The 25810-nt window shown below is 41.1% G+C and overlaps 1 protein-coding gene across 4 annotated transcripts in view; it reads right to left on the bottom strand.

The window, feature by feature from the left end:
* Position 1: 1 nt before the first annotated feature.
* ZRANB3 (zinc finger RANBP2-type containing 3) overlaps positions 2–25810 on the bottom strand; it is a 308913-nt gene continuing 283104 nt past the window's right edge. For all 4 annotated transcript variants that reach the window (XM_049615712.1, XM_049615711.1, XM_049615713.1 and 1 more), the window contains 8 exons: positions 23657–23854; positions 19900–19991; positions 16632–16733; positions 15308–15450; positions 7042–7152; positions 5555–5957; positions 2092–2223; positions 2–317 (listed from right to left, as the gene is read on the bottom strand). In XM_049615712.1, coding sequence (XP_049471669.1) covers positions 219–317; positions 2092–2223; positions 5555–5957; positions 7042–7152; positions 15308–15450; positions 16632–16733; positions 19900–19991; positions 23657–23854 — 1280 coding nt within the window. In that variant the 3' untranslated portion in view covers positions 2–218. The remainder of the gene's footprint in view (positions 318–2091; positions 2224–5554; positions 5958–7041; positions 7153–15307; positions 15451–16631; positions 16734–19899; positions 19992–23656; positions 23855–25810) is intronic.

The raw sequence follows: 25810 nt of genomic DNA, 5'->3' as shown, positions 1-25810 counted from the left end.
ATCAAGGCCACAGAAATATTTATTATTGTATCTCAGTTTGTGTTAAGTACTTTCAGAAAATAGCGAACACTAAAAGCATATAATATGAAAAGGAAAGTTGAATTCTTGAGTTTTGCTCTGAAAATTTTCACTCTTTAAATGAGAAACATGACAAAACTTTTCGTGTTAAATTCCTCCACATGCAAACCATTTGTCATCCATTGAAAAATTTTTCTACTTCATTTCTTTACCAAAAATCTTGTGATATCTGATCCATGCTTTGATGCTAGAGATTGTCTTCTCCCCTGGCTTCTTTCCTTAGCTTGTCTGGCAGTTCTCTAAAAGTTAAAAAATATACAAGTGTACACTTGTTAGGAAAAAAGTACTGGCCTCAGAAACTCAAAAATTCTTTGCATTTTGTTATTCTGGAAGAATCTACATTATCAACACACGCACTAGCAGAGGACCGCAGTAGCTCTGGTACGTGCCCCGAGGTCCTGGATTCACTTAGGATCAGATGCTTTACTCCCCATTGAGACTGTGAATACCTCATTTGGGGACTACAGGAGGCCCTGGTTCTCCTCACCCAAGGGAGACCATCTAGAAGGCATCCTATAGTGTCTCACGGTGCAGTCATTCAAGGCCTGTTTCCTATTCTATGGGCTCAGAAGCCACTCCCAACCCCAAGCCAGTGCAGAAAAACAAAATGACGTAGATCAGAACTAGATTTTCCTGCTATTCCCACAAATAAAATTTTTCACGAGAATCTAAAAAAAGTGATCGCATAACTCTTGAATGAGCTAATAATTTTCACAGCTGAGAAGTAAATCCGATGACTTTTCCCCCAGTTGAAGCTCATGTATGTGTGAAGTTATCCAGGTGGAAGGGGTGGGGAGAGAAGAAAGGGTTAAGAGATGAAAATAAAACAACCCTGCTTACAAGATCCTATTTATGTAAAAATTATATTTGTGAAGGAATGGAGGAATCTAAAATATTAAAAGAAAGCTAAGAAAGTGCTTATACACTATGAACACTTGCAAAGGATCTGAACAGTTTTCAGGAGTGTAAATACAATTGATCAGCATTTTTAAAAACATCAGTGTCTTTGGTCCACAAGATGGTGGCTGGCCATTCTTTTCCCACCACGTACGCCCGGAGGAGTGGTTACGTGAGCACTGCCTCCACCAACAGGGCGGGAGGAGCATAACGGAGCACTGTCCTTTGGAAAACAGCTTGGAAATAAATTCCTACTGTCTCAGAAATATCCAAACACTGGACTCAGTGATTTTACATCTGAGAATCTATCTGAAGGAACAACCTCAAAATGTAAAGAACAGTGTGTAAACAGAAGAATGAACTTCCAAGTTCACCAGTATGGGCACAGCTGAATCAAATACAGTGGACATGTACCCCACAGAGTGATGTTAGCCTTTTTGGAGGACAGACATTATGAATGCTCATCACGGATGTGGGCAAATGCTTAAATCTTGCCATAACTAGAAAAAAAGTTGGATACAAAGTTGCATGTGGAATGTATGCTTCCAAGAAAATTTTAATCAGATCCTTTTGCTAGACTGCCTGTTAAAAATTCATCCTAGTTATTAAATACAACTGTTATATTTTTCCCTCCTGTTTTAAGCAACAGGTAATTGCTCAGAGAGGTGCCAAGGTGAACAGGTTTTACACTTGGGCCAGGAGTATAATGTTTGCATGTTGAGCTGGGTTGGCCCTAGAGATAATTTATTAATGTTCTCTGACATTTCGGGACATCCTTAGCTGCGAATGCAAATATATGTTGCTGCCCCAATTCACCAAACTTTTGGTTGATGGTCTGGGTCTCTTCGAGACTGTGTTAAGTTATATTTATTTTCTTCTAGGCAGTGGTGACAATTTTCTGTCCTAGAATGAATTACAAGGGAAGAAGCTTCTATCTGTGACAGAGAACCTACATAGGTCTCAAGAGGAAACTCAGGTGATGAAAGGGATAAGTGCATCTCGGGTCCCAGACAAGGGATACAGATTCCTCCATATGACCTTCCACAGGACTGTATACCCGATTCTCCATTTGATGTTCCAGGATGAAGTCAAACAGGTGTGCAGAGCTTCACCTACCTCTTTGTGACAGACTGTGCAGAGGGTCTGCAGGTTGTCCAGGGAGCACTGTCCTCCGCCACCGGACACGGGCTTGATGTGGTCCACCTGCCAGAAATGCCCTTCTCCTGGGTTTCTTATCATTTCATTAAGCTACAAGGAGAACAGAAGATCAGCACTTTCAACATACACTGTGGGAACGGTTGGTTTTGCCTTGTGCAATCATGTTTACACAGCAAAATCACAGCGAAAAATACATTAGGATGGCTTTTTATAGCTTTTATTGTGAATAGGAAAAAGCCTCTAGGTTAGCAATTTGAAAGCAATAAAATACATTTCTGAAAAAGTTCTTTTTCCCTTACCTAACCCATTTTGAAAAAATTACAAACAAGTATAAAATACCACAACTCCTGACAGATTGGGAAAAATTACTTGCTTCTGCACCTTTGAGCTAGTTTATATAGTCAATAAAACAAAACTGTGAAAAGAATAAGGACACATTGGAAATCAAAAACTTCTGAATATTATTGAGTCACATAATCTTTAATCACTGACCCAAGTTCATTTGTTCCTGTCATAGTGAGAGTTTAATATTAATGGCTATCACCCAGAACCTTTTTGCCATTCATCTGGGAACCTCTAAAAATTAACATGGACTGGGACAAAGTTTCTACAACAGACCTCTATCACTTGCATATCTGGAATAAACTAAGATGTCCACTTAAAGCAGCAGTATTTAGGCCAACTCACACATATACACTTTATATATTATTGGTGATGACCTACATTAAGATGTATTTTAACTTTCTACCTGAGGTAGGAAAACCAGCTCACAGAATTGTAGTTTTTTAAATATGATAAAGATGAATGCAAAGATTGTTTTTATTTCCATGGTTTTGGACAAGGACAACATTAAAATCAGCTTCATGCTGCCGGCCCTGGGAACCTATGTCTCAAGTACTTTTAAGGAAGCTTGTCTGACATGTGGAGGCAGAGGAACCCTGACCCCCAGTGCCCAGCCCAAAAGGAGCCCCAAGAGGCAGCAAGCAGGAGCAGTAACCTCCGTCTAGCAGAGGCTGGCACTGTTAGAAGCAGTTAGACATGGCCATCTTGTGCATCAAGCAAATGACTCATTCTTAGGAAGAAAAATCCATTTTGTCTGCTCTTTGTAACCAATTCTTTTACTCTGAATCGTCTCTCTTCTGACAGACTCTTTAATCCAGATGTGGTTCTGTATTCCTCCTAGTAATGCCCTGGCAAATAAATCACTTGGAGTCAGTCTTCAACATCCTAGACTGAACTCTTAAAACAATCACTCCCTCTCTGACTGGCCCTCCCCAGTATGAACCCTATGGTGCTGCTGGGCCTGGGAGCACTTTTGTTTTAGAAGTAGACTATGTTACTTCCACAGTCCCGGACAGGCTGTTTTCAAGATGTCCTGAGTCTTCTCATTGTGTGTCTTCTGGAAGCCTCCACTCTGAGGCAGCAGACAGTGACTGCAGTCTGGCTGACACCCCTGGGGTGGGTGCAGTGTGTGCCTCACCAATTAGACAAAAGGATATTTCAGGAACTCTGGGTATCATGAAGGAAGTAATTCCCTAGCTCTCAAAGTCATGGTAATTCATTTTTGCAGAAATGCTTAATTAATTAATTCTGTCATAATTTGGTGATACTAAATAAATAAAAATGTGTGATTTGACCAACTGGCAGAAATTTATCCAATATTTTAGTGGGCACAGAATGGCTCAGGAGTGATTTTTTAAAATTAAGCACACTACAAAATTACACATTTTGCTCTAGTTTGAAACTTAGGGCTGATTAGATCACATTAGAAACCAGCTGAGATTTGGAAATAAAAGTGAATATTGATGATTGTTTTCTAAGAATATTTTTTTCATAAACTGTTCTGCTAAAATTACATTTTACAGTGGGATGAACATAAATGTTTTCTTCTCATTGTAATGAACTATATTTTGGGGGCTATCTGTTTGCCCCTGGTCATTCAATACTAACATCATGAAAAGTGACAACCAGACCATAGGTGCTTCTCCATGGAATGTATCCTCTGTTAAGATCTCTCCCCAGTATAATTTAATCAGAATCTAATTAAGCTGCTGTATCTTATAATTCTGGAATCAGGGGGATAGAGAAACATGTCAAATAATACCATGAGGATACAGGAAGACAAACCCATAATGTAGGAAATCCTACAGGCAAATGATCCAGTTTCTTGAACAATCAATGGTGTAAAAATGGGATGGGGTGATATGGATTAAATGGAGCATAAGAGGCATAATGAACAAATACAATGTGTGGGTCATATTTTGATCCTAATTTGAACAAAGCAACCGCAAAAAGACATTTTTGAGACAATCTGGGAAACCAAGCCTGGACTTAAAAATGAAGGAATCATAACTGTTGGTGTAATAATGGGTATACTGGGGTATGGGAATTTTTAAAATTTATGTATGAATTTATTGAGAGTATGAGCAGGGAAGAGGCAGGAGGGGGCAGCGGTGGGGGGGGGGTGGAGAGAGGCAGAGAGAGAGAGAGAGAGAGGGAGAGAGAGAGAGAGAGAGAATGAATGAATGAATCCCAAGCAGGCTCCATGCTCAGCACAAAGCCCGATGTGGGGCTTGGTCCCACGACCCTGGGACCATAACCTGAGCTGAAATCAAGAGTCAGACACTCAACCGACTGAGCACCCAGGTACCCAGGTATGGGATTATATTTAAGACAGAAAGAAAGAAGGAGGGAGGGAGAAATTCTTTGTGGGAGATACATAATGAAAGGATTTAAAGAGGAAATGAGGGGCACCTGGCTAGCTCAGTTAGTAGAGCATGTGACTTGATCTCAGGGTCATGAGTTCAAGCCTCACAATGGACACAGAGATCACTTAAAAAAAAAAAATAAAAGAGGAAATGAAATGTTGTCTGGAATTTGCTTTAAAATAATTCCAGGAGACTCTCTCTGCCCCTCCCCTGCTCATGCTGTCTCTCTCTGTCTCAAAAATAAATATAAACATTAAAAAAAAATTTTAAAGGGGGGGAACGCCTGGGTGGCTCAGTTGGCTGAGCATTGGACTTCGGCTCAGGTCATGATCTCGCAGTTTGTGGGTTCAAGCCCCACGTCAGGCTCTGTGCTGACAGCTCAAAGCCTGGAGCCTGCTTCAGATTCTGTGTCTCTCTCTCTGCCCCTCCCCTGCTCATGCTCTGTCTCTGTCTCAAAAATAAATACAAACATTAAAAAAATTTTTTTTTTAATAATTCCAGGAGAAAAAAAGAACTGAGGTGAGGGACAGATGAAGGCAAAATGTTGATAACTGTTTAAGGTGGGTAATGGGTATACGGGTTGATTATTCTCTCTACTTTTGCGTGCGTATTTTCAAAAGCTGCTGTATTATAAAGTTGAAAAAAAGAAAATGAATCAATATTCATTACTCAATACAATGCTGCCTTCTCTCTGCCAAAGGATTATAATTTACCTGTTCTAATGGGAGCTTTGAGATCCAGGTAATATCCAGTAGAGTCTTCCTCTGACTTTTGGGAGCATCTCTCAGACGTAGAAAGAGTTCTTGTGCATTTAGGTTACATAGCTGACACACACCGTGTTCAATTTCAAATACTTTGGCTCGCAGGTAATTGTTATTAGATCGAATCCAAAACTCTTCCTGACATTTCAGAGAGCAAAACCGTGACTCCCAAGCGTTCACTTTGCACTCTGGCTTAGTTTGGCAGGTGGGCTGCTGACAGCGAAGGCAAAGTGGATTTCCTGCATTATCCACAGCTTGCAGATAGCCTTTGGATATAGAAGGCTTCACAGCGAGATCAGCTTGGGCTATGCAGGGATTTAGATATGGGACACAGACTCCATCATCAAGGAACTTTCTGGAAGTGAACAAAACATTGACTAAGTAATGAACACGGACACTAGTCTAAATAGTCACTACTTCATGTAACAGCCTTTAAAGTTTCAATACTGATAACCAGTAAATGTAGGACTCATGGATTCTGTGACTGAGTGTGGAAATAAAACAGCCATAGTCAGCACTCGATGCTCCATGCCAAATGAAGGAAAGAATGATGTGTTAAAAAAATTCATTTGAATATAAATATGCTGCCTCTCTTGGGAGTTTATATATCTTCAAGTTAAACAACCAGACTTTGAAACATCTGGAGAAGTTTGAAAATGAGAAGTTAAAAAATGCTTCTTCAATCTGGGAAAGGACGGGCTAATGTAAAACCCCACTTGGAGTTGGGGCTACTGTACTCTACATGTATTGGGCCACACACCTCACTAGGACACAGAGACCATTATGAAGGCTTCCACTACACTCTCGGGGAGCCTCTGCTGGCCTACCGGAAACAGTCACATCCGTAAAGTGACAGAGCCAAGAAGCTAATGGTGTTGACAGTAACTATCAACATTAGACTTGCTAAATATGTGCCTCCTCCAGGTAAACTCTTATTTGATTTGATTCAAAGTTAGAAATGACACAGGACATGCACTCAATTTATTAATTATAATTTTTAAAAATTTGTTAAGATAAAAGGAAAAGGTACATTACTCAATTATGCTGAAAAGTCCTACATGGAATTACAACAGCTGCTTGCCTTTTTTTCAGGACTGTTTGTTAGAAGTGTTAGAAGAAAAACTCTTTGTGATAGAAAAAGCTCATGACTGGGAAGCAGAGCCCAGATTAGACCTCGGGTCTCCTAGCATCTAATGGCTTTGGGCAGGTCACTTAGTCCACCTGGTCTCAGGATCCTTCTAATTTCTAAGGTGAGGACATCCTATTCCTCATAGGGTTGTTATGAGGGTGGAGGAGCTACCTGTTGTGAAATATTGGGAAGGCTCTTTCTAACTGGTAAGGTGGCCACATCGGGGTAAAGTATTATTACAAATATGCATACACAAATTTAAAGGAGTACACATGGTACTATTATGTCCTATTAGTCAATGAAACCTTACTTTGTAGAAGGGTCCTGTGGCCTGGACTCCTTTGTGATCAGACGAACATGGCCCCCATCATTCTTGACCTTGTCCAGTGAGGCTACAGCAACATCTTCTTTGGTGATGTATCTAAAACAATTACATGGTGAGTAGATTTCCTCCCTCTTCTGAGTTTCTCTATTTCATGATCACATTACTCTTTGTAAAAGCAATAGGAGAAAAAGCAAGATAGGGGTCTTTATTGTGCTAATACTAAAATTAGGGCATAGAATTTTCTTTCCTAACATTGGTCTCCACGTGTGGGAAAGACACCTCTGTTCCAAATTAATTTCTTAAGATTTATTTTTCTGAGACATTCAGAGTCACTCAATATACTTTGGACCAATTTTCACTTAGGGGGTAAGAGGAGTGGGTGTAGGAATAAGAAGTGATCAAATACATGCACAACTGACATCCTTGAGTAAATACCTTGTTGAGCTGTGCGGATAATCTCTCACTGCATTTTTACCTCCCTTTTGGCCTTTTCTTCAAGGTCCCTCAAATCACCTCAATCAGTTATAATGGTGTATCAGCATACTCGGGTAAAGAGATTCTCTTTTTAGTTAACCAGGTTCAATAACAAACAACTTCTATAATCCCAAGGTTGTTTCCATTATTGTCAGCCATACAGAGTTTATGGAATCTTCCACTGAAATAAAGCCACTCTTGATGTGGGATTCAGAACCTTATTACACAACACTATCAATACCACACAATGGTTTAGGGACTGGAAGTAAAGAGGAAAGTCATTCCAATTAAAGGTGACGGGGGAATTTAAGTAGGTAAAATGCAATTACCCAATTAATTCCTTCTAATTAGCATGGCCCACTTTCTCTGGTAGTTTACACTTTTGTAGCTTTTTTTTCTTTTTAATTAGTTTGAACATGAATTTCTTCATATTTCCAAGTACTTCCTAGTTTGCTAACTTGACAATAAAAGTTAAATCACAATGGAATGGCGCAATATTAGGTAAAATCTTAGAAATTTGCTTTTATGTTAAAGTAGATTTAAAAATCAACAGATTTTCTTGTTTTTATAAGCTATTAATGTTTTGACTAGATGATACCTGCACATATATCAAAACTCAAAAGGCATGCAATGGTGCTTATGGTGAAGAGTAAGTTTACCTTCCAGTCCCATCTCCTCCCCCAAAGCTATCTCCGTGACCAATTTCTTTTGGAGAGATTGTTTTTTTCTGCGCATAGGTTATACCTTTTATGATCTCTGTATTTTTATTGACATATAACTCACATACCATAAAAGTTACCATTTTAAAGTGTACAATTCAGTTCATTTTAGTATACTTACAAGGTTGTCCAACCAGCACCACTAATTCCAGAACATTTCATCACCCCCAGAAGAAACCTGTACTCATTAGCAGTCCTCATTATGCTTCTTACTTTTAAAAACAAATGGTAGCGGGGCGCCTGGGTGGCTCAGTCGGTTAAGCGTCCGACTTTGGCTCAGGTCATGATCTCGCGGTCCGTGAGTTCGAGCCCCGTGTCGGGCTCTGTGCTGACAGCTCAGAGCCTGGAGCCTGCTTCGGGTTTGGGTCTCCCCCTCTCTCTGACCCTCCCCCGTTCATGCTCTGTCTCTCCCTGTCTCAAAAATAAATAAACGTTAAAAACAACAACAACAACAACAACAACAAATGGTAGCACACTAACCTTTACCTTGCTTTTTTTGCCTACACATATATCTCTAAGCTCTTTCCATATCAGTACACAAGGGTTGCCCTATTTCTTTGATGACTGCATGTTACTGCATTATTTGAATAAACAATATAATATGTCTAACCAATTTCTGATTAATGGCATTTAGGTTGTTCTAGTCTCTGTTATCACAATGTTATAATATCCCTACACATTACATACATGTAGAATAAGTTCTCAGAAGCAGAATTGCTGGGTCAAAGGTCTTGGGTGCTTTAAATGTGGACAGATTTTGACACATTGCTCTCTCCTTTGGGTTTGTACCAATCAATATACAAGTCCACTGTCAATGCAGGGAAGTGCCTGTTTGCTCACACTTATACTAGCACAATGATGAGGGAGTGTGGGGCAAGCTGAGGGCAAAGTACAGACTAACAGCAACGCCCCACCCCCCGCCTGGTGGGATATGTGTGATGTTCCTCGGACACTGCTGCCCAAGAATAGGGGAAAGGAAAGAGCAAATGGTTGACAGACAGAGGTCACAGTCATGCAGGACAGGAGTCTCCTTCAGTTTACGGATAACTTAGTAAACTGCAAGTAAAGCTCTAATATCACCCTCCTTAAGATATTAGGGGTGATATTAGATCAAGGGGTTTATGTGAGAAACAAAGCCAAATGAAAAATTAAATTCCCTTACTGCCTACAAGTCCTTGAAATAGGCAGAGTCCCTCTAGGGGCTCAGCTGCCTCAGTGATGACACTTTGCTAGGGGCAAAAGGGAGTCTAGGCTTAACAGTATCCTGCCCCCAGGATCCTGTAAGTCTACTTTAACATATAAAAATTCCTTTGGAAACTTCCTTTATCTCAACTCCCCTAAGATATACACTGGCAATCATACTCCAAGCTTATGGCCCCTGATATACATCTGAAGGGTCTCATGACTGAGGTTTTACTAAACAGTAATAAATGGCATTTTCATAATTGCAGTTCACCCCTAAAGGTCCTGGAAACCTTGCCTCCAAAATTCCTTGGAGTCTTACATTGTCCATAACCCCTTCCCAACCTGGGGGTATATAATGAGTTGCCCGTCACAACCCCAGGGCAGCCCTTTGTGCCCGCAGGCCCTGTCACCTTTTTGCACCAAAAGTCTTTTTTTTTTTTTTTAATTTTTGTTTATGTTTATTCATTTTTGAAAGACAGAGAGAGACAGAGCATAAGCAGGGGTGGGATGGAGAGAGAGGGGGACAAAGATTCTGAAACAGGCTCCAGGCTCTGAGCTGTCAGCACAGGGTCCGACGCAGGGCTCGAACCCACAAACCGCGAGATCATGACCTGAGCCTAAGTCAGACGCTCAACCGACTGAGCCACCCAGGTGCCCCACCAAAAGTCTTTTTTTACATCAAAGACGTCTTCAAGAATTCTTTCTTGGCCATCAGCTCCAAACCCCACCATCACCCCAAAACCCTACCAACAAATATGTCCATTAAAAACATCTCTGCTAATGGTGATACATATCTCATTTTGGCTTTAAATTTACATTTCTCCTATTAAAAGTAAAAGTGACTCTTTTCATATATTTCCATTTCTACTGGTGTGTTGTTCTTAAAGCAAAAGAAAAAAGAACCAAAGTGAATTCTTTTAGAATTCTCTAACTTGCCCTTTTGGTTTTGAAACTTCCCAGGTTCCTCCATCCCCCAATTCTTCAACCATTTTATCTCCTTGACAAAAGCACTTTCACTAAAGTATTTCAGTGGATTCTAATGAACTCAAACACTTCCTAGCTTTGAGGGGCAAGGGGATATTAAGCCTTGCCTCAGGTATTATTCAATGTTTAAAAGCTTAGAATCTTAATTCAGTAAATTTAAAAGATGCTGAGAAATCTATTCAGAGATTTAAGAACTAAAAATAACCTTTCCTACAAGAGATTTAAGCACAAAATTCTGGAAACCACAAGAAATAGATCAATCAACCCCAAAGCAGGAAGTTGGCAGCTTTTCAAACATGGTTGTGAGTTACCAACATTTAATTTTCCACTGAGGTTTGCTAGGAAGTTGATGTAAGTATACCACCTCTCAAAAGGATTATGGTAAATCTCAGTTTTGAAAAACAGGGAAAGGAGAACGTTGTCTACTAATTAGTAATTCCCAGATGGGGATGGCAGTGGCGGCTGGCAAGTTTTGCAATAGAAGTATGTTGGGAAGTGGCCCTCAACAGTGAAAACGGTGCTGGGTTCTAGGTTGCTGACCTGCTTTGGGGGTCAAAATAAATAGGTGGCATCCTAAACCTAACAGGGCTCCCAGAAAGGCAGGCCTACCTCTGACAAATGGGAACTCAGAAGCAGTGGCTGGTGGTCTTGGCTTCATTCACAATTAAGACTGAGCTATTCAAAAGCTAAGTGTAAACTCTGAGCTTGGATGGGTCCTGTGCACTGGTGGAAGTCAATGCAGGATAATCTGGCTGGAGATATGGCCACTGCTTAAAATCAGTATCTATTTGTCTTTATTTTAAGGCCATTCCATTTTTTCATAGAAGAATCATCTAATTTTCTGCTAGGAAGTAAAATATGCCTCCTAGAATTCTAGAAGTGAAGAAAGGGGTCTGGGGAGTGCCGGTTTTCAATATAATGCCTCTCCTTTTATCTCCACTAAGCTTGGTGTTTCCAAGGCTGGTGTGTCTCTGGTTCAGTTTCTCTAGAAAGTAAACTGGTAGGACAGGGGGAGGTCAAGGCATCCCGTATCTACCTGTTCCTCATACAGATTTCCGATCAGTGCTGCTGTGCAGCCCCATCTTTGACACTTGCTTTCAGAGAGAGACAGTTCCTCCAAGTCACTGAGACTTGCCGGGGTTCTCCACAAGAACCGGCAAGCTTGCCCAAAGTGCACTCCTCTGCAGGTGCACAGGCTTCATTTTCATGGCTCTGCGAAGTCCATTTCCCTGAAGTCTTCCCTCTCTTCCTCTCTCTGATCAGTGACCAAAGTGTCTAGATCTACCTCCTAACACCTCTCTTCATCCTCCTTCCTCCATTCCCATTGTTCCTGCCTTACTTAATAAAAGTGTTCAGGGGCGCCAGGCTGGCTCAGTCAGTAGAGAATGCAACTCTTGGGACTGTAAGTTTGAGCCCCATGTTGGGTGTAGAGATTACTTAAAAATAAAATCTTAAAAAAAAAAGCCTTCATCTTTCCCCCTAGCTCTACCATAGTAGTCTTTTAACTTGTGTGGAAGGCAGTATCTTTAACAACCTTTCTCTAGGATTCTTGTCTCTGGTATTCAGTCCATCACTCATCTAGGTAATGTTGTAAAGGGACTTTGCAGATATAATTAAGGTTACTCATCAGCTGACCTTAAGAAAGGAAGCAATTACAAGCATGAGAAGGATTTGACATACCACTGCTGGCCTTGAGATGTAGAACCCATGTGTTACAACTAGAAAGAAGCCTCTAGAAGCTAAGGATGGCCCCCCCACCCTTCCAGCTAGCAACAAAATCCAAGTCCTATAATCACAAGGAACTAAATTCTGTCAACAACCCAAATGAACATGGAAATGGAGTCTTCCCAGACTATCAGTTAAGAGTCCATTCAGCTGACACCTTGAATTCAGTCTTAGAAATTCCAGAGCAGAGAAACCAGTAGAGCCATCTCAGATTTCTGACTTACAGGACTGTGAGACAATACATGTCTGTTGCTTTCAGCTGCTAAGTTTGTGGTAATTTGTTAAGGCAACAATAGAAAAATAATGCACCTTGTCTCCCCACTTCAAGCCTGCTCTTTAAAAGAAAAAAAAGTTTATTTTTGAGAGACAGAGAGAGAGAGAGAGGGAGAGAGAGAAGAAAGGATCTGAACCAGGCTCTGTGCTGACATTAGAGAGCCCAATGCAGGGCTCAAACTCACGAATCATGGGATCAAGACCTGAGCTGAAGTCAGATGCTTAACCGACTGAGCCACCTAGGTGCTCCTCAGGTCTGCTCTTTTTTTTTTTTTTTAAACGTTTATTCATTTTTGAGAGGCAGAGAGAGGCAGAGTGCAAGTGGGGGAGGGGCAGAGAGAGAGGGAGACACAGAATCTGAAGAGGCTCCAGGCTCTGAGCTGTCAGCACAGAGCCCAGTGTGGGGCTCAAACCACCAACCATGAGATCATGACCTAAGCCGAAGTCGGACGCTAACTGACTGAGCCACTCAGGAGCTTGCAAGTCTGCTCTTCTGATCTCATCTCTCAACTGCTGCCAGAGCAAGCTCTTAAAAACACAAATCCGATTACTGACCATGCTGCTTAACACAAGTTTTAACTTTACTGTATCATCTACATAAAATGTTATAGATAATACCATGTGTCTGACTTTGGTTTGTATTGATTTCATGACTTTTGCTTTTATACCTGATTGGCTTTCTCAGGTAGTTCTTCAAGTGGCCATCCATGTCTGATGGGGAGGAAACAATGCGACATGTCTAGAAATGGCTGGAGTGGGTTGTAAATTCAGTTAAGAAGGAAACTATGGTAATGTAAAGAGAAGACCAATACTTCAACTAAGATGGTGGCTATGACAATGAGAAAATGGAGAGGACCACAAGAAGTTCTGAGAAAAGTAACAGGCATCATGCTTTTTGTTACATACTGAGTGGGTATCTGTATGAGGGGTGTGTGCATGTGTGTGTGTATATATATATTATCAATGCACACATGTACTTTAAATGTATTTTTTATATAAAGTAATACACATTTGTGGGAACAATTTAAGCAGTACAGAAGAGTTTAGGTGAGTCTGAAACTGGCAGCTCATGGACAAATCGAACCAGTCAAAGGACCTTAATCGACTAATACAGCATTTTATTTTATTTTATTTTATTTTATTTTATTTTATTTTATTTTATTTCTTTTTTTTCTTTTCTTTTCTTATATTATTTTTTTAACATTTATTTATTTTTGAGACTGAGAGAGACAGAGCATGAACGGGGGGAGGGCCAGAGAGAGAGAGGGAGACACAGAATCCGAAGCAGTCTCCAGGCTCTGAGCTGTCAGCACAGAGCCCGACAACACGGGGCTCGAACTCACCAAACGTGAGATCATGACCCGAGCCAAAGTCGGACACTTAACCGACTGAGCCCCCCCAGGCGCCCCTGCAGCATTTTATTTTTTAATCTGAATTTGAATGACTTTAAATGGGTTATGCACTTTCTGATTTGCTATACTTCTACATCCTACCTCAACCTTTTCTGGTTTTACGCTTGATCTCATTTGTTCATATATGGTTCCTGCTTAGCTTTTAGCCATAGTAGTTTGTGATCCAGGCATAAAGTATAAAGTCCCTATCATCTCCACAAATCCCCTATCATATGGTCTAGAGCAAGATCCCTCAACAAGGGCACTAATGACATTTTGAAACAGATAATTGTTTAAGTGCAGTTCTGTTCACTGTAGATTACTTAGCAGTGTCCCAGGCCTCCAGCCTCTAGATTCTCCCCATTTGTATCCCCTAATCCTAACAAACTAAAATGCTTCCTAACACTGCCACCCTGGGGGGTAAAACTGCCCCCAGCTAAGAACTACTGTCTTAGAGAAAACTCTGGTAAGGGTTTCTATGATACGCTTGCAGACACTTTCTATGTCCTAACAGCAATTACATATAGCTGTGTCTCCATCCTTTGTTATACTTATTTTTCCCCTTCATAATTTATCACAAGTGCCACTCCTTATTCTCACCTATGAATATACCACAGGCCACATTTGGAAACAGCTGAAGAGAGTTTTCACTGTATAGAGTTACAAGTTGTTTGACTAACTGCACCCTCTCACATATCATGGATGGATGTTTTTCACCTGTGTGCATGGAAAAGGCTATAGATGGTAACTGACGGGATGTGAGGATGAAGGCAGATTATAGGTGTATGGAGATGGCAAGAGCTACAGGGGCTTCTGCCATGTGGCTGCTTGGTGAGGGGCTCTGAGATCTCTTCCCACGCAGGAGCTGGGCAACAGAACCCTTGACCAAGAATCATTCCTCCACACCGAGGGAAGAGTCTACAGGTGGTGGGGACTGAGCTCACACAAGGGGATACCTGAGTGGGGCAGAGAGGATTCTGATGCCAAGAAAGTAAGTGTACAGAGATTAGAAAGAAACCTGTAATGATAAAGGGCAAAATAATTACACAGACATGAGACACTAAACCTTTCCTTTTACTTTGCCCCCCACTGTAATCATCACCTCCCAGCCTTTGGGTGGGGGTGTGTCAACCAGAAACAGCTTCCCTGCCGCACGGCACCCAGACCGGTGCCCTCTTCTACCAGGGGATGTCTTTCTGTTGTTCAATAGTGTCCCAGGCTTAACGGGCCACAGGACACACTGGCCTGTGACTCTGGCCTCTCTCCTAATGAGTGGGACTCATGGTGACCAATATCCTACAAACCTGATCTTTTTGAGCAGATTTGATCAGATTCACAAAACATCTAATTCTATTTCTATAAAATAAGCTACTGTTTTATGTATAATTTTCTCTTAACTCATCAGGATTTCATGAGTGGTTACATAAAATGTGTCAGACCCCCCTGTAGAAGTAACCGTGACAAAATAATATAATACAAAATAAAAAAGACAACGCATACCTTTTAGTACTGTTTTGTTTGGTTTGTTGCTTTGTGATCTCCTCCAAAGCAAGAATTGGGCTACAGAACAGCTGCCCACTTTTCCTGATTATCTTTTGCTTCATGGCAGTCAGACTACTCCATTCTCGAACAAACCTCAAAATCTGGCAGAAAATGAGATAATGAAAAGCTCTAATGGCTCACCAGGCATCTTCCTTTGAAAGTAAAGCCACTTATAACATTAGAAAACTGAGGTTTTATTATATCCTCCAAATAGGCTTCTGAATGTCACAATTTAAGGCTTTCTTCAGATTGATGCCGTCTTCCTATCTTTATTGTAAAATACTGATGGCCAGTTCTCTTTCAACCCAAAGGCTCCCTAAAGACACATTTCAGGATGCCCCAGTGTATGTCCTTAATGCACATAGGGACCAATGGCAATAATGTGCCCAGTGCGACCGAAAGGGGCCCGGCTGTCAGAAGCACAAACCCAGCAGTGGCCGAGGCAGAGCTGGTTGTGGGAGCGGGGGTCTTACAGCGGTGGCAGGTTTCAGTGCAACATCTGAGAACTGCCTTGTTACCCAACTACCTAAGTTATTACAGGAAAACAGCCACCAATAAATCTGGAACATTTTTTACCAGGGTCACTATTAATCTTACTTATTAGTCATTTATATGTAACTGGCCACTTTTTGTGAATCTGAGAACCAGGATGAAATGATACCAAAGAAAATAACTCACTGCTACCTTTTCCTTTAAGTCAAGTGCAGTGGACCCACAGGGAATGTTTGATTTCCACTCAAAGGGCAAACACAGAATCACTATTTTCTCCTAAAAAGTGGCACACTGCATGCTGTTAGCTCCTGCACGTGCTGATCCTTCCAAGCACTGAAGATAAATCGGCCACAGATCAGAATTAAGGCCTCCTGAGCAGGTGCTTGACTTACAGCCGTATGCTGGTGCTTCTGACGAAGCAGGAGTCACCCACCACGGCACCATCCCTGCTCTCAGAATTTGTCATTGTTAGAACTGTCAGAGATAAATGGAGACTCTGTCAGATATAGATATATAATGGTTGCTAATCCTGTGAAGGAGAAATCCAACAATGTGAGGATGACTCTATCCACAGAAACAGCAAGCCTAGGTGTGATCACTCACTCAGGAAACCGATTTCACATTTCTTCTTAGCACCAAGGTAATTCAGAGGCAGTGCCTGGACCGATGACAACGTGCCCAGTGTGATCTGGCTCTGCGACAGGCCACAAGGTGCTTTCGTGAAACTCAGAATGGTCTTACAGTACTCAATACATTTTAACTGAAAACAAATGCAGAGGACTGTTCTTACCAGGGAGCGATTGTGTTTCAGCTGAAAGCTTGCTGGTAAATCTTCCCAAAGGTCTAATTTTATATCCAAAGGAATGAAGTTACAGTTCATCTGGTTTCCATCCTGATTATAGATTAGGAAGGCATGATTAGTCCATTTTGTCTGTAGGCACTGCTGATTATTTTAAAAGTAAAGAATTATATGATGGCACAATATTCCCTGTCTCCTAAAAGATAAACTGGGGGGGGGGGGCATTCTGACAAGATTCCACCCACACACAGCTCCCCGCAAGCATGCTGAGTGGAGAGAAGGGCCGGGCTCTCCAGTGCCCTCTGTGAATGCCTCCACTGATTTCTCTCTCTAAGGGTAAAAAATACCATGGAGAGGACTTAGTCAGTTAAACATGAGGTTTAAACATGAGTATTTCTTTTAAAAAGGGGAAGAAAAACCCCTGCATATGAAAATCTATTGTATCAACAACAGCTCAACTCCTATTCCAATTCTCTCAGCTAAAAAGAAAGTTACAGCTTCCACAATCACTTTGGAAAAAACACACAAAAAGTACTTAACACACTGATTCAAAGTTTAGACATGTAATGGTTACTCTGAACTCGGAATTAGACTTGGGGTTCTGGCCAAAACCCACAGCTCTGTAGAGGGATGCTGTTACTACAACATAGGATGCTAAACATCCGTTACTGATCTTCCTTTTAAGAGGTGCTTTTAGGCAGTGCGCTAGGGTTTTAATCTAGATTCCTACCTCCAGATTCACCTCAGCTCACCTTATAGCTGTGAAAAGACCTGTTAATGTTCCCTCTGCTTAGTGTCTCATGTTTAGAAGATTACTTGAATAATATTTTATGGTAAAGGGACATATAGGCATGTAGCACAGTCATAAACATGCACTTGAGACTATTAAGAGAGATGTCAAAAGGTGAGGTGGCCCATGTGACACAGGGTGGGTGCTGGAGACAGAAGAAGGTCAGCGAGGCTGTCACTGCAGGACTTTGCAGTTTCTCTCCTGTCTCCACACAAAGAGGGGAAAAACACTGATCAGGTGATCCACGATGCAGAGTTTCCACTGTACAGAACAGAAAGTTTAAGGAGTTTAAGGGCTTCTGAATTCCAGTGTTTTATTCTGCCTGGTGTCTGCCTTTTGGTTTCTTGACCTTCCATCCCTTCTGGGGACCAGTTCTGTGTTATCCTCGTGTGATGGTCTGAGAAGCATGGCCGGGAGCTCTCCCCACACCGGGGCGAAGGGTGCCTTAGTCACTGGGACTTGCCTCCAGAGGAGCAGGGGGTGCTTAGGTGCTCCCTCCCCGCTCAGAGGTTCCACATGGTGGGCAGGGGTCCAAGCCTTAAAGAGGAGCCCTATTCACTCCCTGGCTTCATTCCTGGTGTCTCTCTCTTGGCTGTGGTCCCACGACAGAGGTTGCGTGAGGCTTCTGGCATTCACGATCCTACTCATCTCCTAATATTCTAGCAATCCCTTCTAATTATTACTCAGCACTGGAGATTGTTACACAGCCTGCCATCTCTGTATATCTATTGGGTTTAGTATAAAACCTGTAACCTAAGTAATCTTGAAAAAGGCATTCTTTTGATAGGCTGGCCCATGAATTGAGAAAGGTACAACTATTATTTTCTTATACTTAAATGGTTAGAAATTTGATATTGTAGACCAAACGGAAGTATTCATAATCTCAGCAAGTATTTCCTCAAATACACTAGTTTACCTAAGCCAAAGATTCTCACAGGGACCCTGAGATCACTTCAGGGTATCCACAAAGGCAAAGTGTCTTCATAAGAACAGTAAAACAATATTTGCCCTTTTCACCCCCATTCTGTCACAAATGTATGGTGAAGTTTCCCCGGGATAGGCAGAGATGAGAATCCCAATGTCTTCTATTAAGACCCTAGAGAAACTGCTAAAAATGTAAAACAATGCCAGCTCTCCTCACTAAATGTTATCTTTGTTTCAGAAAATATAATGATGTTTCATAAAAATAAGCTATTGACATGAATATCAATAATGGGTTTATTATTACTACCCTTAATAAATATTTTAAGTGTTTCCACTCTAATTTCAAGTGTAGTAAATATCAATGGATATAACCTACATAAACAAAAGCTCCTTGGGGTTCTTGACAACTTTTAAAGTACAAAGAGGTCCTGAGACTGAAAAGCTTGAGTACCACTAACCTAGGGCATGGCATGAATCAGAGCAATCATATTTTTAAAGCTTCCTAGAATCTACTCAACATAGATGGGCAGAGCCCGGCTTCTGCAAAGATGCTGCTGCTGCTACAAATGATTTGTGAAGGACAGAACTTTGTCTCTTTTGAAGTATGGTTGACACACGATGTTACATCAATTTCAGGTGTGCAACATGGTGATTTGACAAGTCTATACATCATGCTGTGCTCACCAATCACTTCCTGCCCTTTTGGCTAAGATCTAGTATGCCGTGTTCACCACAAGTGCAGCTAGCGTCTGTCACCACACAGCGCTATCACTACAGTCATAGTGACTATATTCCCTGTGCTGTACCTTCCATCCCTGTGACTTATTCATTCCATAGCTGGAAGCCTGTACCTCCCAGTCCCCTTCACCCGCTTTGCCCATCCCCCATCCCTCTCCCCTCAGGCAACCACCAGTTTGTTCTCTGATTTATGGGTCTGTTTTTGCTTTGTTTTTTCCTTTGTTTTGTTTTTTAAGATTCCACATGTAAGTGAAATCATGCGGTATCTGTATTTCTCTGACTTATTTCACTCAGCATTACATGCTCTAGGTCCATCCGTGTTGTTGCAAAAGGCAAGATCTCACTCTTTTTTATGGCTGCATAGTATGCCCTTGTGTAGATGTGGTGTGCGTGCATGCGTGTGTGACCAAACCTAGCAGCTAACTCTTACTGAGAGTTCCTTATGGCTAGGCACAGCGCTAAGTGATTTATAGGAATTAGCTTATGTTACCCTTGTAACAACTCCTTTCCATGTTTTCCAGTTGAAAAAACTGAGGCACAGAGTAGTTAAGTAATGTGTTCAAGATCCCATACTCAGTAACAGATGTGATTTGAGGCAATTCAGCCCTGAAGTCTGTGCTTTTAACTACTATGCTGTTTTGCCTTTCACTGTCTTTAGATTTAACAAAGAAATTTTCGAATTAGCTTTAAGGAGGAAAAGAACTCGATGCCTATCTCATTGTTAATAACAGTAAATATATCCACTGAAAAATGAAAAAAAGGAAGGCTTCTGTACGTTTTAAGCTGTAGAATCCCCATGATGCTTACCTTAGTATAGAGGTGAATCCGGTCAGTATTCTTACTTGCACAGAACATTAAGGTATCGTACACTGGCAAACTGTCTGGGATCTTCAACTGTTCTAATAAAGAAGATAAAAAAGAACCTGAAGGCTTACCTCCTCTCTATCCAAAATAGCTTATTTTAATCTTCTGTGGGTTAGAATGGAAGAGCTATATAAAATATATCATCATATTTCACAAAGGACACATGTCTGGGCTTGAAATAAAAATACCATGATAGGCCATCTAAGACCATACTGGCCTATATGGGAACCAGTTGCTTTGCACTTTTGCTAATGACCCCACAAGAGAGAAACAAATCCACAATTAGCTGAGAAGACAGGAGTTAGGTATGAGGGAGAATTTCCTGCCACCAAGAGTTGTTATTAGTCTTAAGAAGTCTAGAATCTAGACATTTTGCTAGAGCAGTTTTGAGACAGAAGGAGCACCATTTTGGTTTGACAGCAATTCAGCTTTGTGAGAGGCCACCTGCATGCCAGATTCTCTACGGCCCGGTGCTTCACATTCACAAAAGGAGATGAATGTGCATGAGCTCTTTTTCTGATAATCTCCTTTTATTTATCACTCCTGGGTCTCACTGACCAATATATTCTGTAGAACAGGGTTATCAAAATGGATCTAAATAGTTATAGTTAACACTTAGCAAGTCCTTACAATGTGCCAGGCATTGTTCTAACTATATATCTTAACACCTCTCAGAAATAAGTAGTGCATTTTACAGAGGAGAAAACTGAGGCACATTAACTTGCCCAAGGTCATACCGCCAGTAAGAGGACTTACGGCCAGTCATGTGGCTATGGAGCCTGTGCCCTTAACCTCTGCCACAGTTCCTAAATGACTTTTATTATTATTATTATTATTAATTTTATTTTATTTTTCCCTCAGTGAGCTTTTAAAGTGTTTCCCCAGATCTGGAAGTCTATGCTTTGTCATTCTGCTTGGCAATGTCATCATATTTTAAGTTTTCTACTCAAGGCACTGGTTACTTTACAAACTTGGAGTATTCCTGTATTTCATGAATTCAAAAATGTCCACTCTTCCCACACATTAACATCTCTGAAACTGGCACATCTTACAGGCCAATAAGTGTGGCATTTTACAATCACTGCTGGCCAGGTGGCAGATGTGAAGTAGCTGGCAAGGCCCAAGCACGCACGGGCTTAGTCGTGACTACTGTGGTGTTGTTACTTCAACACCACGCTCGAGTCAAGTGCCTTGTTGTTACTACATGAGTTGAGTTTAATTACTTCTAAAAGGTTTTCAAAATGCTTCTCTCTGATTTGGTATTGAAATGAGAAGCTATCATGTATATGAAAAAAATTTTGGATATAAAGCAGGAGAGCATAAATTTGATATTTAAGGAAGTAAATATGTATCACTGGAGGAACAGCCAACATTTTTTATATTCTTGCAAATGAGTAAGCCAGTGCTTTATGGGACTTCAGAAAAGGAGATCCCTGCAGATAGCAGGCACTCTCTCACATCTGGATACTGCGATGTGCAAAAGGGCTGCCTATCACCTGCCAAGCACAGCAAATGAAGGCAGGAGAAACCGCCACATCCCTCAGGGCAAATGAAAGAAGTAGCAAAGCAACAGAGGGAGCTATGACCTGGTCTGGGTTATCATTAAGATATTAAGTCATAGTTAATTAGATTTTCTTTCTTAATGTACATAAAACAAGTGCAATGTATAATCACTGCCTTGAGATCTTTTGAAGAACCATGGCTAATGCATTCATGTTTAAAGATCAGAAGTCATTCTGTGATAAAAAGCATTAGGGGATTGATTCTGAATCAGCTGATATTCTTGGTAACCAGAGGCTACATGGGGGAAACGTCTTTCTCTTTTCATTGTTTCCCTGAAATGTAATTTAATGGCTTGGGACTACAGAGGACACATCTTGTGAAGACCCAGCCATCCTTCCAGATCCCTGGAGTTCCAGTTAGAACAAAACCTCAGTCCCCGCAAAGCACATACCACTCCAGTTCTAAGAGCTTATGTGGATTGAATAAACACTTCAACATAGCGTGCCTCCTTTTTCTTCCGTTTGTTTTTCATGGAAATCCATGTTAGCAGGGAGATGTGAAGCATATTGCTTGTATGAAATTCTCAGCCCAGTGATCTGATAAGTCAAAAACAAAACAAAACAAAACAAAACAAAAGGAAGGGGGCAGGTATGGGGAAAAAGCTGGCATTGTCTGGAGTAGATGAGGCCAGTGGAATTTTCACTGGCAGACTTTCAAAAGGTCTAGCTAGTGATTTCTGAAAGGTATGTGTAAGTAGAGCTAACATACGCCTTCATCAAGGGACCAATTTACAACTAACAAGCCAGAATATCCCTGCCACAGATGAAGAGACTCATGGCCCAGGAGGTGATAACAATTGCCAGTTGTTTGTTCTGGGTCTGATGTTTAGTCCAGTGAGCCACATGCTGTCCTACAACAAGAACATCATCAGCACTTAAGGCAAGACATGCTGGAAGCAAAGAAGGAAACCAGAGTTATGAAAGAAATGCCCTGCCTCAGACCACACCTAAAGACTGTTAAAATTAACACACCTAAACCAGGGGCCATCCCAAGATATTCTCTGAGAAGACCCTGAGGAATCAGAGGGAAGGAAGGCTGAGGGAAGAAGACAGGAGGATGCCCTGAGCTCAGAAATTCTTAAATGAACTTTTCATTTTAAAGCTATGAATCTGATTCTGAATTGTATCTGTGTTTTACAGGAACTGATTTAGAAGAAAAAGTTCAACTGTCCATTCCCAGTCCCTTTGGGGTTGTTATAATGAGAACTTCAATCTGTGGGTTACTATGGTCACTAACCGATTAGCAACCCCAGGGGCACCTGGGTGTCTCGGTTGGTTAAGCATCTGACTCTTGATTTGGGCTCAGGTCCTGATCTCACATTTCATGAGACTGAGCCCTGTGTCAGGCTTGCACTGGGTATGGGGCCTGCTTAGGATTCTCTCTCTCTCCCTCCCTCTCTGCTCCTCTCCCGCTTAGGTTTTCCCTTTCTCTCTCAAAGTAAATAAATAAGCAAGCAAACAAACAAAAACAACAAAATGTTCCTACTAAGAAAAAAGAAAAGAACCCAAAAGTACCCACAAACTCTGGCCAGCCGGCCCGTAAAGACAGTGATGTCTGACATACTGGCTGGTAGGTGCCAACCATCATAGCTCTACGTAATGAGTGGAAGCAACCAAAAAGTAAATAAATCCAAACACTACATGGCTGGCTCCAAGTGTAGTCATGAGTCACACTGTCTTGACATTATGTGCCTTAAAAACATTTTCTTAAAAAAAAAACAACCAAAACCCTACATTTAAAATATACCAATGAATTGTAGACATTTAAAAGAAATTTCACGTGCAAATGATCATTATCTGTCAAGTGGCTGTTAATAATCTGTCAATCTTTACTGTTTTGTCCAAAGAGCCTCCTAAATACCAGAACCACTGCCTCCTGCGTGGACGGGCCTGGCTCGGATGAGGCTGGGCTATGGGCTGGGGGCAGCATGTGAAGCGACAGGTCGGCTCTGCTCTCTGTGTCGTATCTGAGTGCCCATAGCTCTGTTCCTCCAGCCATCTGCTGTTTAAGGATTGGTTCCAAATGGCTGTATTTTTAATATAAATGGGAATACAAAGACTCTGCAACATGGTAGTAGTCACAAATCTACTCACAGTATTCTCTACGTGAGAACACTAGAAATGGAAATGAGACTTACCATCACCTGGCTGCGGTGTGAGTCCGTCCTCTCTCTCAATTTTTGCTATTTCTTCCTTGCTCTCAGCCAACGGTTTAGGTTCTGAGGGTGTAAGGCCTTGTTTTTCACAGTCAGAACTAGTCCCAGCTTTGTTGTATGTGTCTTTCTGAGGATCACCTTTCCCATTTTCATTTGTATCCTGGGTATCGCCAAGGCTATCTATTTGTAGAATTATGAAAATCAAACAACTTACACATAAATTTAGATACAATCGTTATTTACTCTAAGACCAGTTTTTAAAAAGTCATAGCTAGGTCTTATAAAAAGAAAGAAAGTGAACAATGTTTGTTCATTCTCTGGAGACATTTATTGGGACTCACTAAATGCCAAGTACGACTTTACGTGCTGGACAGACAGTGAGGAATGAGATAGACAGGTTGTTGCTTCCTAGAGATTCCATTTGAAGTGTCAGATAGAAATGAAGCCAGTAAGGGTTTTAGGCAAAGGAATATAACCATCTGGGTTTTTAAAGGATCACTCTGGCTGCTGTGTACTGAAGGGCCACGGGGAATCTAGCAGGGATGCCACTCAGGTCTGGGAGAGAAAATGGTGGCTTCCAGTAGGAAGGTAGCAATAAAGAAAAAGTGGCCAGAATCAAGATACGCTTTAGAAGTTATGCCAGCAAAACTTGACAAATCGAGTGTGGGAGGAGAGAGAGGAATCAAGGATGCTGCATCATGTAAGGATGATGAGGGAAGAGAAGATTTAGGTGTTAGGTGTGGTGGCGGTGAATCAAGAATTCCACCTTGGAAATATTAACCTTGAAGAACCTGTAAGACACCCAGGGTGGAGATGTTACATAGGCATGTGTACAAGCTACAGTTCAAGTGAGAGAAAGAAGTATGGGCCTATGAGCTGTAAAATGTCAAGTATAAGCTATGGAAGTTAAGAACAAAGCACAAGAGGGGCACCTGGCTGGCTCAGTACAGCATGTGACTCTAGATCTTAGGGTTGTGAGTTCAAGCCCCACGTTGGGCATAGGGATTACTTTAAAAAAAAAGCAGAAGAAAAGTGTTACTTATTGACAAATATTAGTGTTCAATATATACTATTGCCAAAATTTACCAAATGTAATGGAGACTGAATTAGCAACCTTTATAGGACTGTAATTTCCTAATATTGCTCCTTTAGTTTTTTGGATTCCACCATTTCCTCAAAGTGTTATATAGCAAACGCTGATTAAAAAATGTAGATGAATTTGGGGCACCTGAGTGGTGCAGTTGGTTAAGCATCCAACTTAGCTCAGGTCATGATCTCACATTTCATGAGCTCAAGCCCCACTTCAGACTCCACACTCTTTCCCTTTCTCTCTCTCTCCCTCTTTCTGTGCCCCTTGGAGGATTCTCTCTCCCTCCCTTTCTCTCTGCCCCTCGTTCACTCATGCTCATTCTCTCAAAAAAAAAAAAAATTTACATCAATTAGAATTCTGCCTTTCAGTACTTTTGGGGGTCCTTCCACATCAAGGTTAGAAATCATTATGCCAAGTATAGTAATACTAATCTAATAATTACAACTTTTATATACAGTAGTATCACTGTTACTTAGAATATGTACTTCTGTACTTCAGACTTTAACAGTCACAAAAGGAGTTTCTTTAGGTTCCTTGAGAGTTATCTTATTAAATCATGGGTCTTGAAACTTTCACTGTTGATCTTGGTATCACAAAGAAAAATCAGAATATAAAACCCTATTAAACTGTGATTTTCGTTGCTAAATCACTCAACTTATACTTAATGTGAACTGACATTATTCTGTAGTCATGAGATACTTTATTTTTATGGCCTAGAGTAGTTGGAAATTGAATGAGATAATGCAGACTGTGAGAGAGATTATATGGAATAAGCTTGTGGTTCCAATTTAGTTCATAGACAACAGGTGTTGACGTTACAAATATAACCACCCAGATGGCAGACTTGTCATTTTTGTAGGAACACCCAGAATTGAAAGAGGAAAGACTCAGCTACTGATTACATTTTCTTTCAGATTAAAACTAAGATGCAGAAAAAGCAAGAAAGGCAGGCGGGATCTGCAGTACTGCCTGTGTCTCAGCTAACTCTTGGTTCATGTCACTTCTCTAAAGAATTCACCTATGATGGAAAAGGAGATCACTGCTGA

This window comes from Panthera uncia (genome assembly GCF_023721935.1).
Source record: "Panthera uncia isolate 11264 chromosome C1 unlocalized genomic scaffold, Puncia_PCG_1.0 HiC_scaffold_3, whole genome shotgun sequence".
Classification (NCBI taxonomy): Eukaryota; Metazoa; Chordata; class Mammalia; order Carnivora; family Felidae; genus Panthera; species Panthera uncia.
The sequence above is the reverse complement of the archived record's forward strand: the minus strand, read 5'-3'. Positions and strand labels throughout refer to the sequence as shown.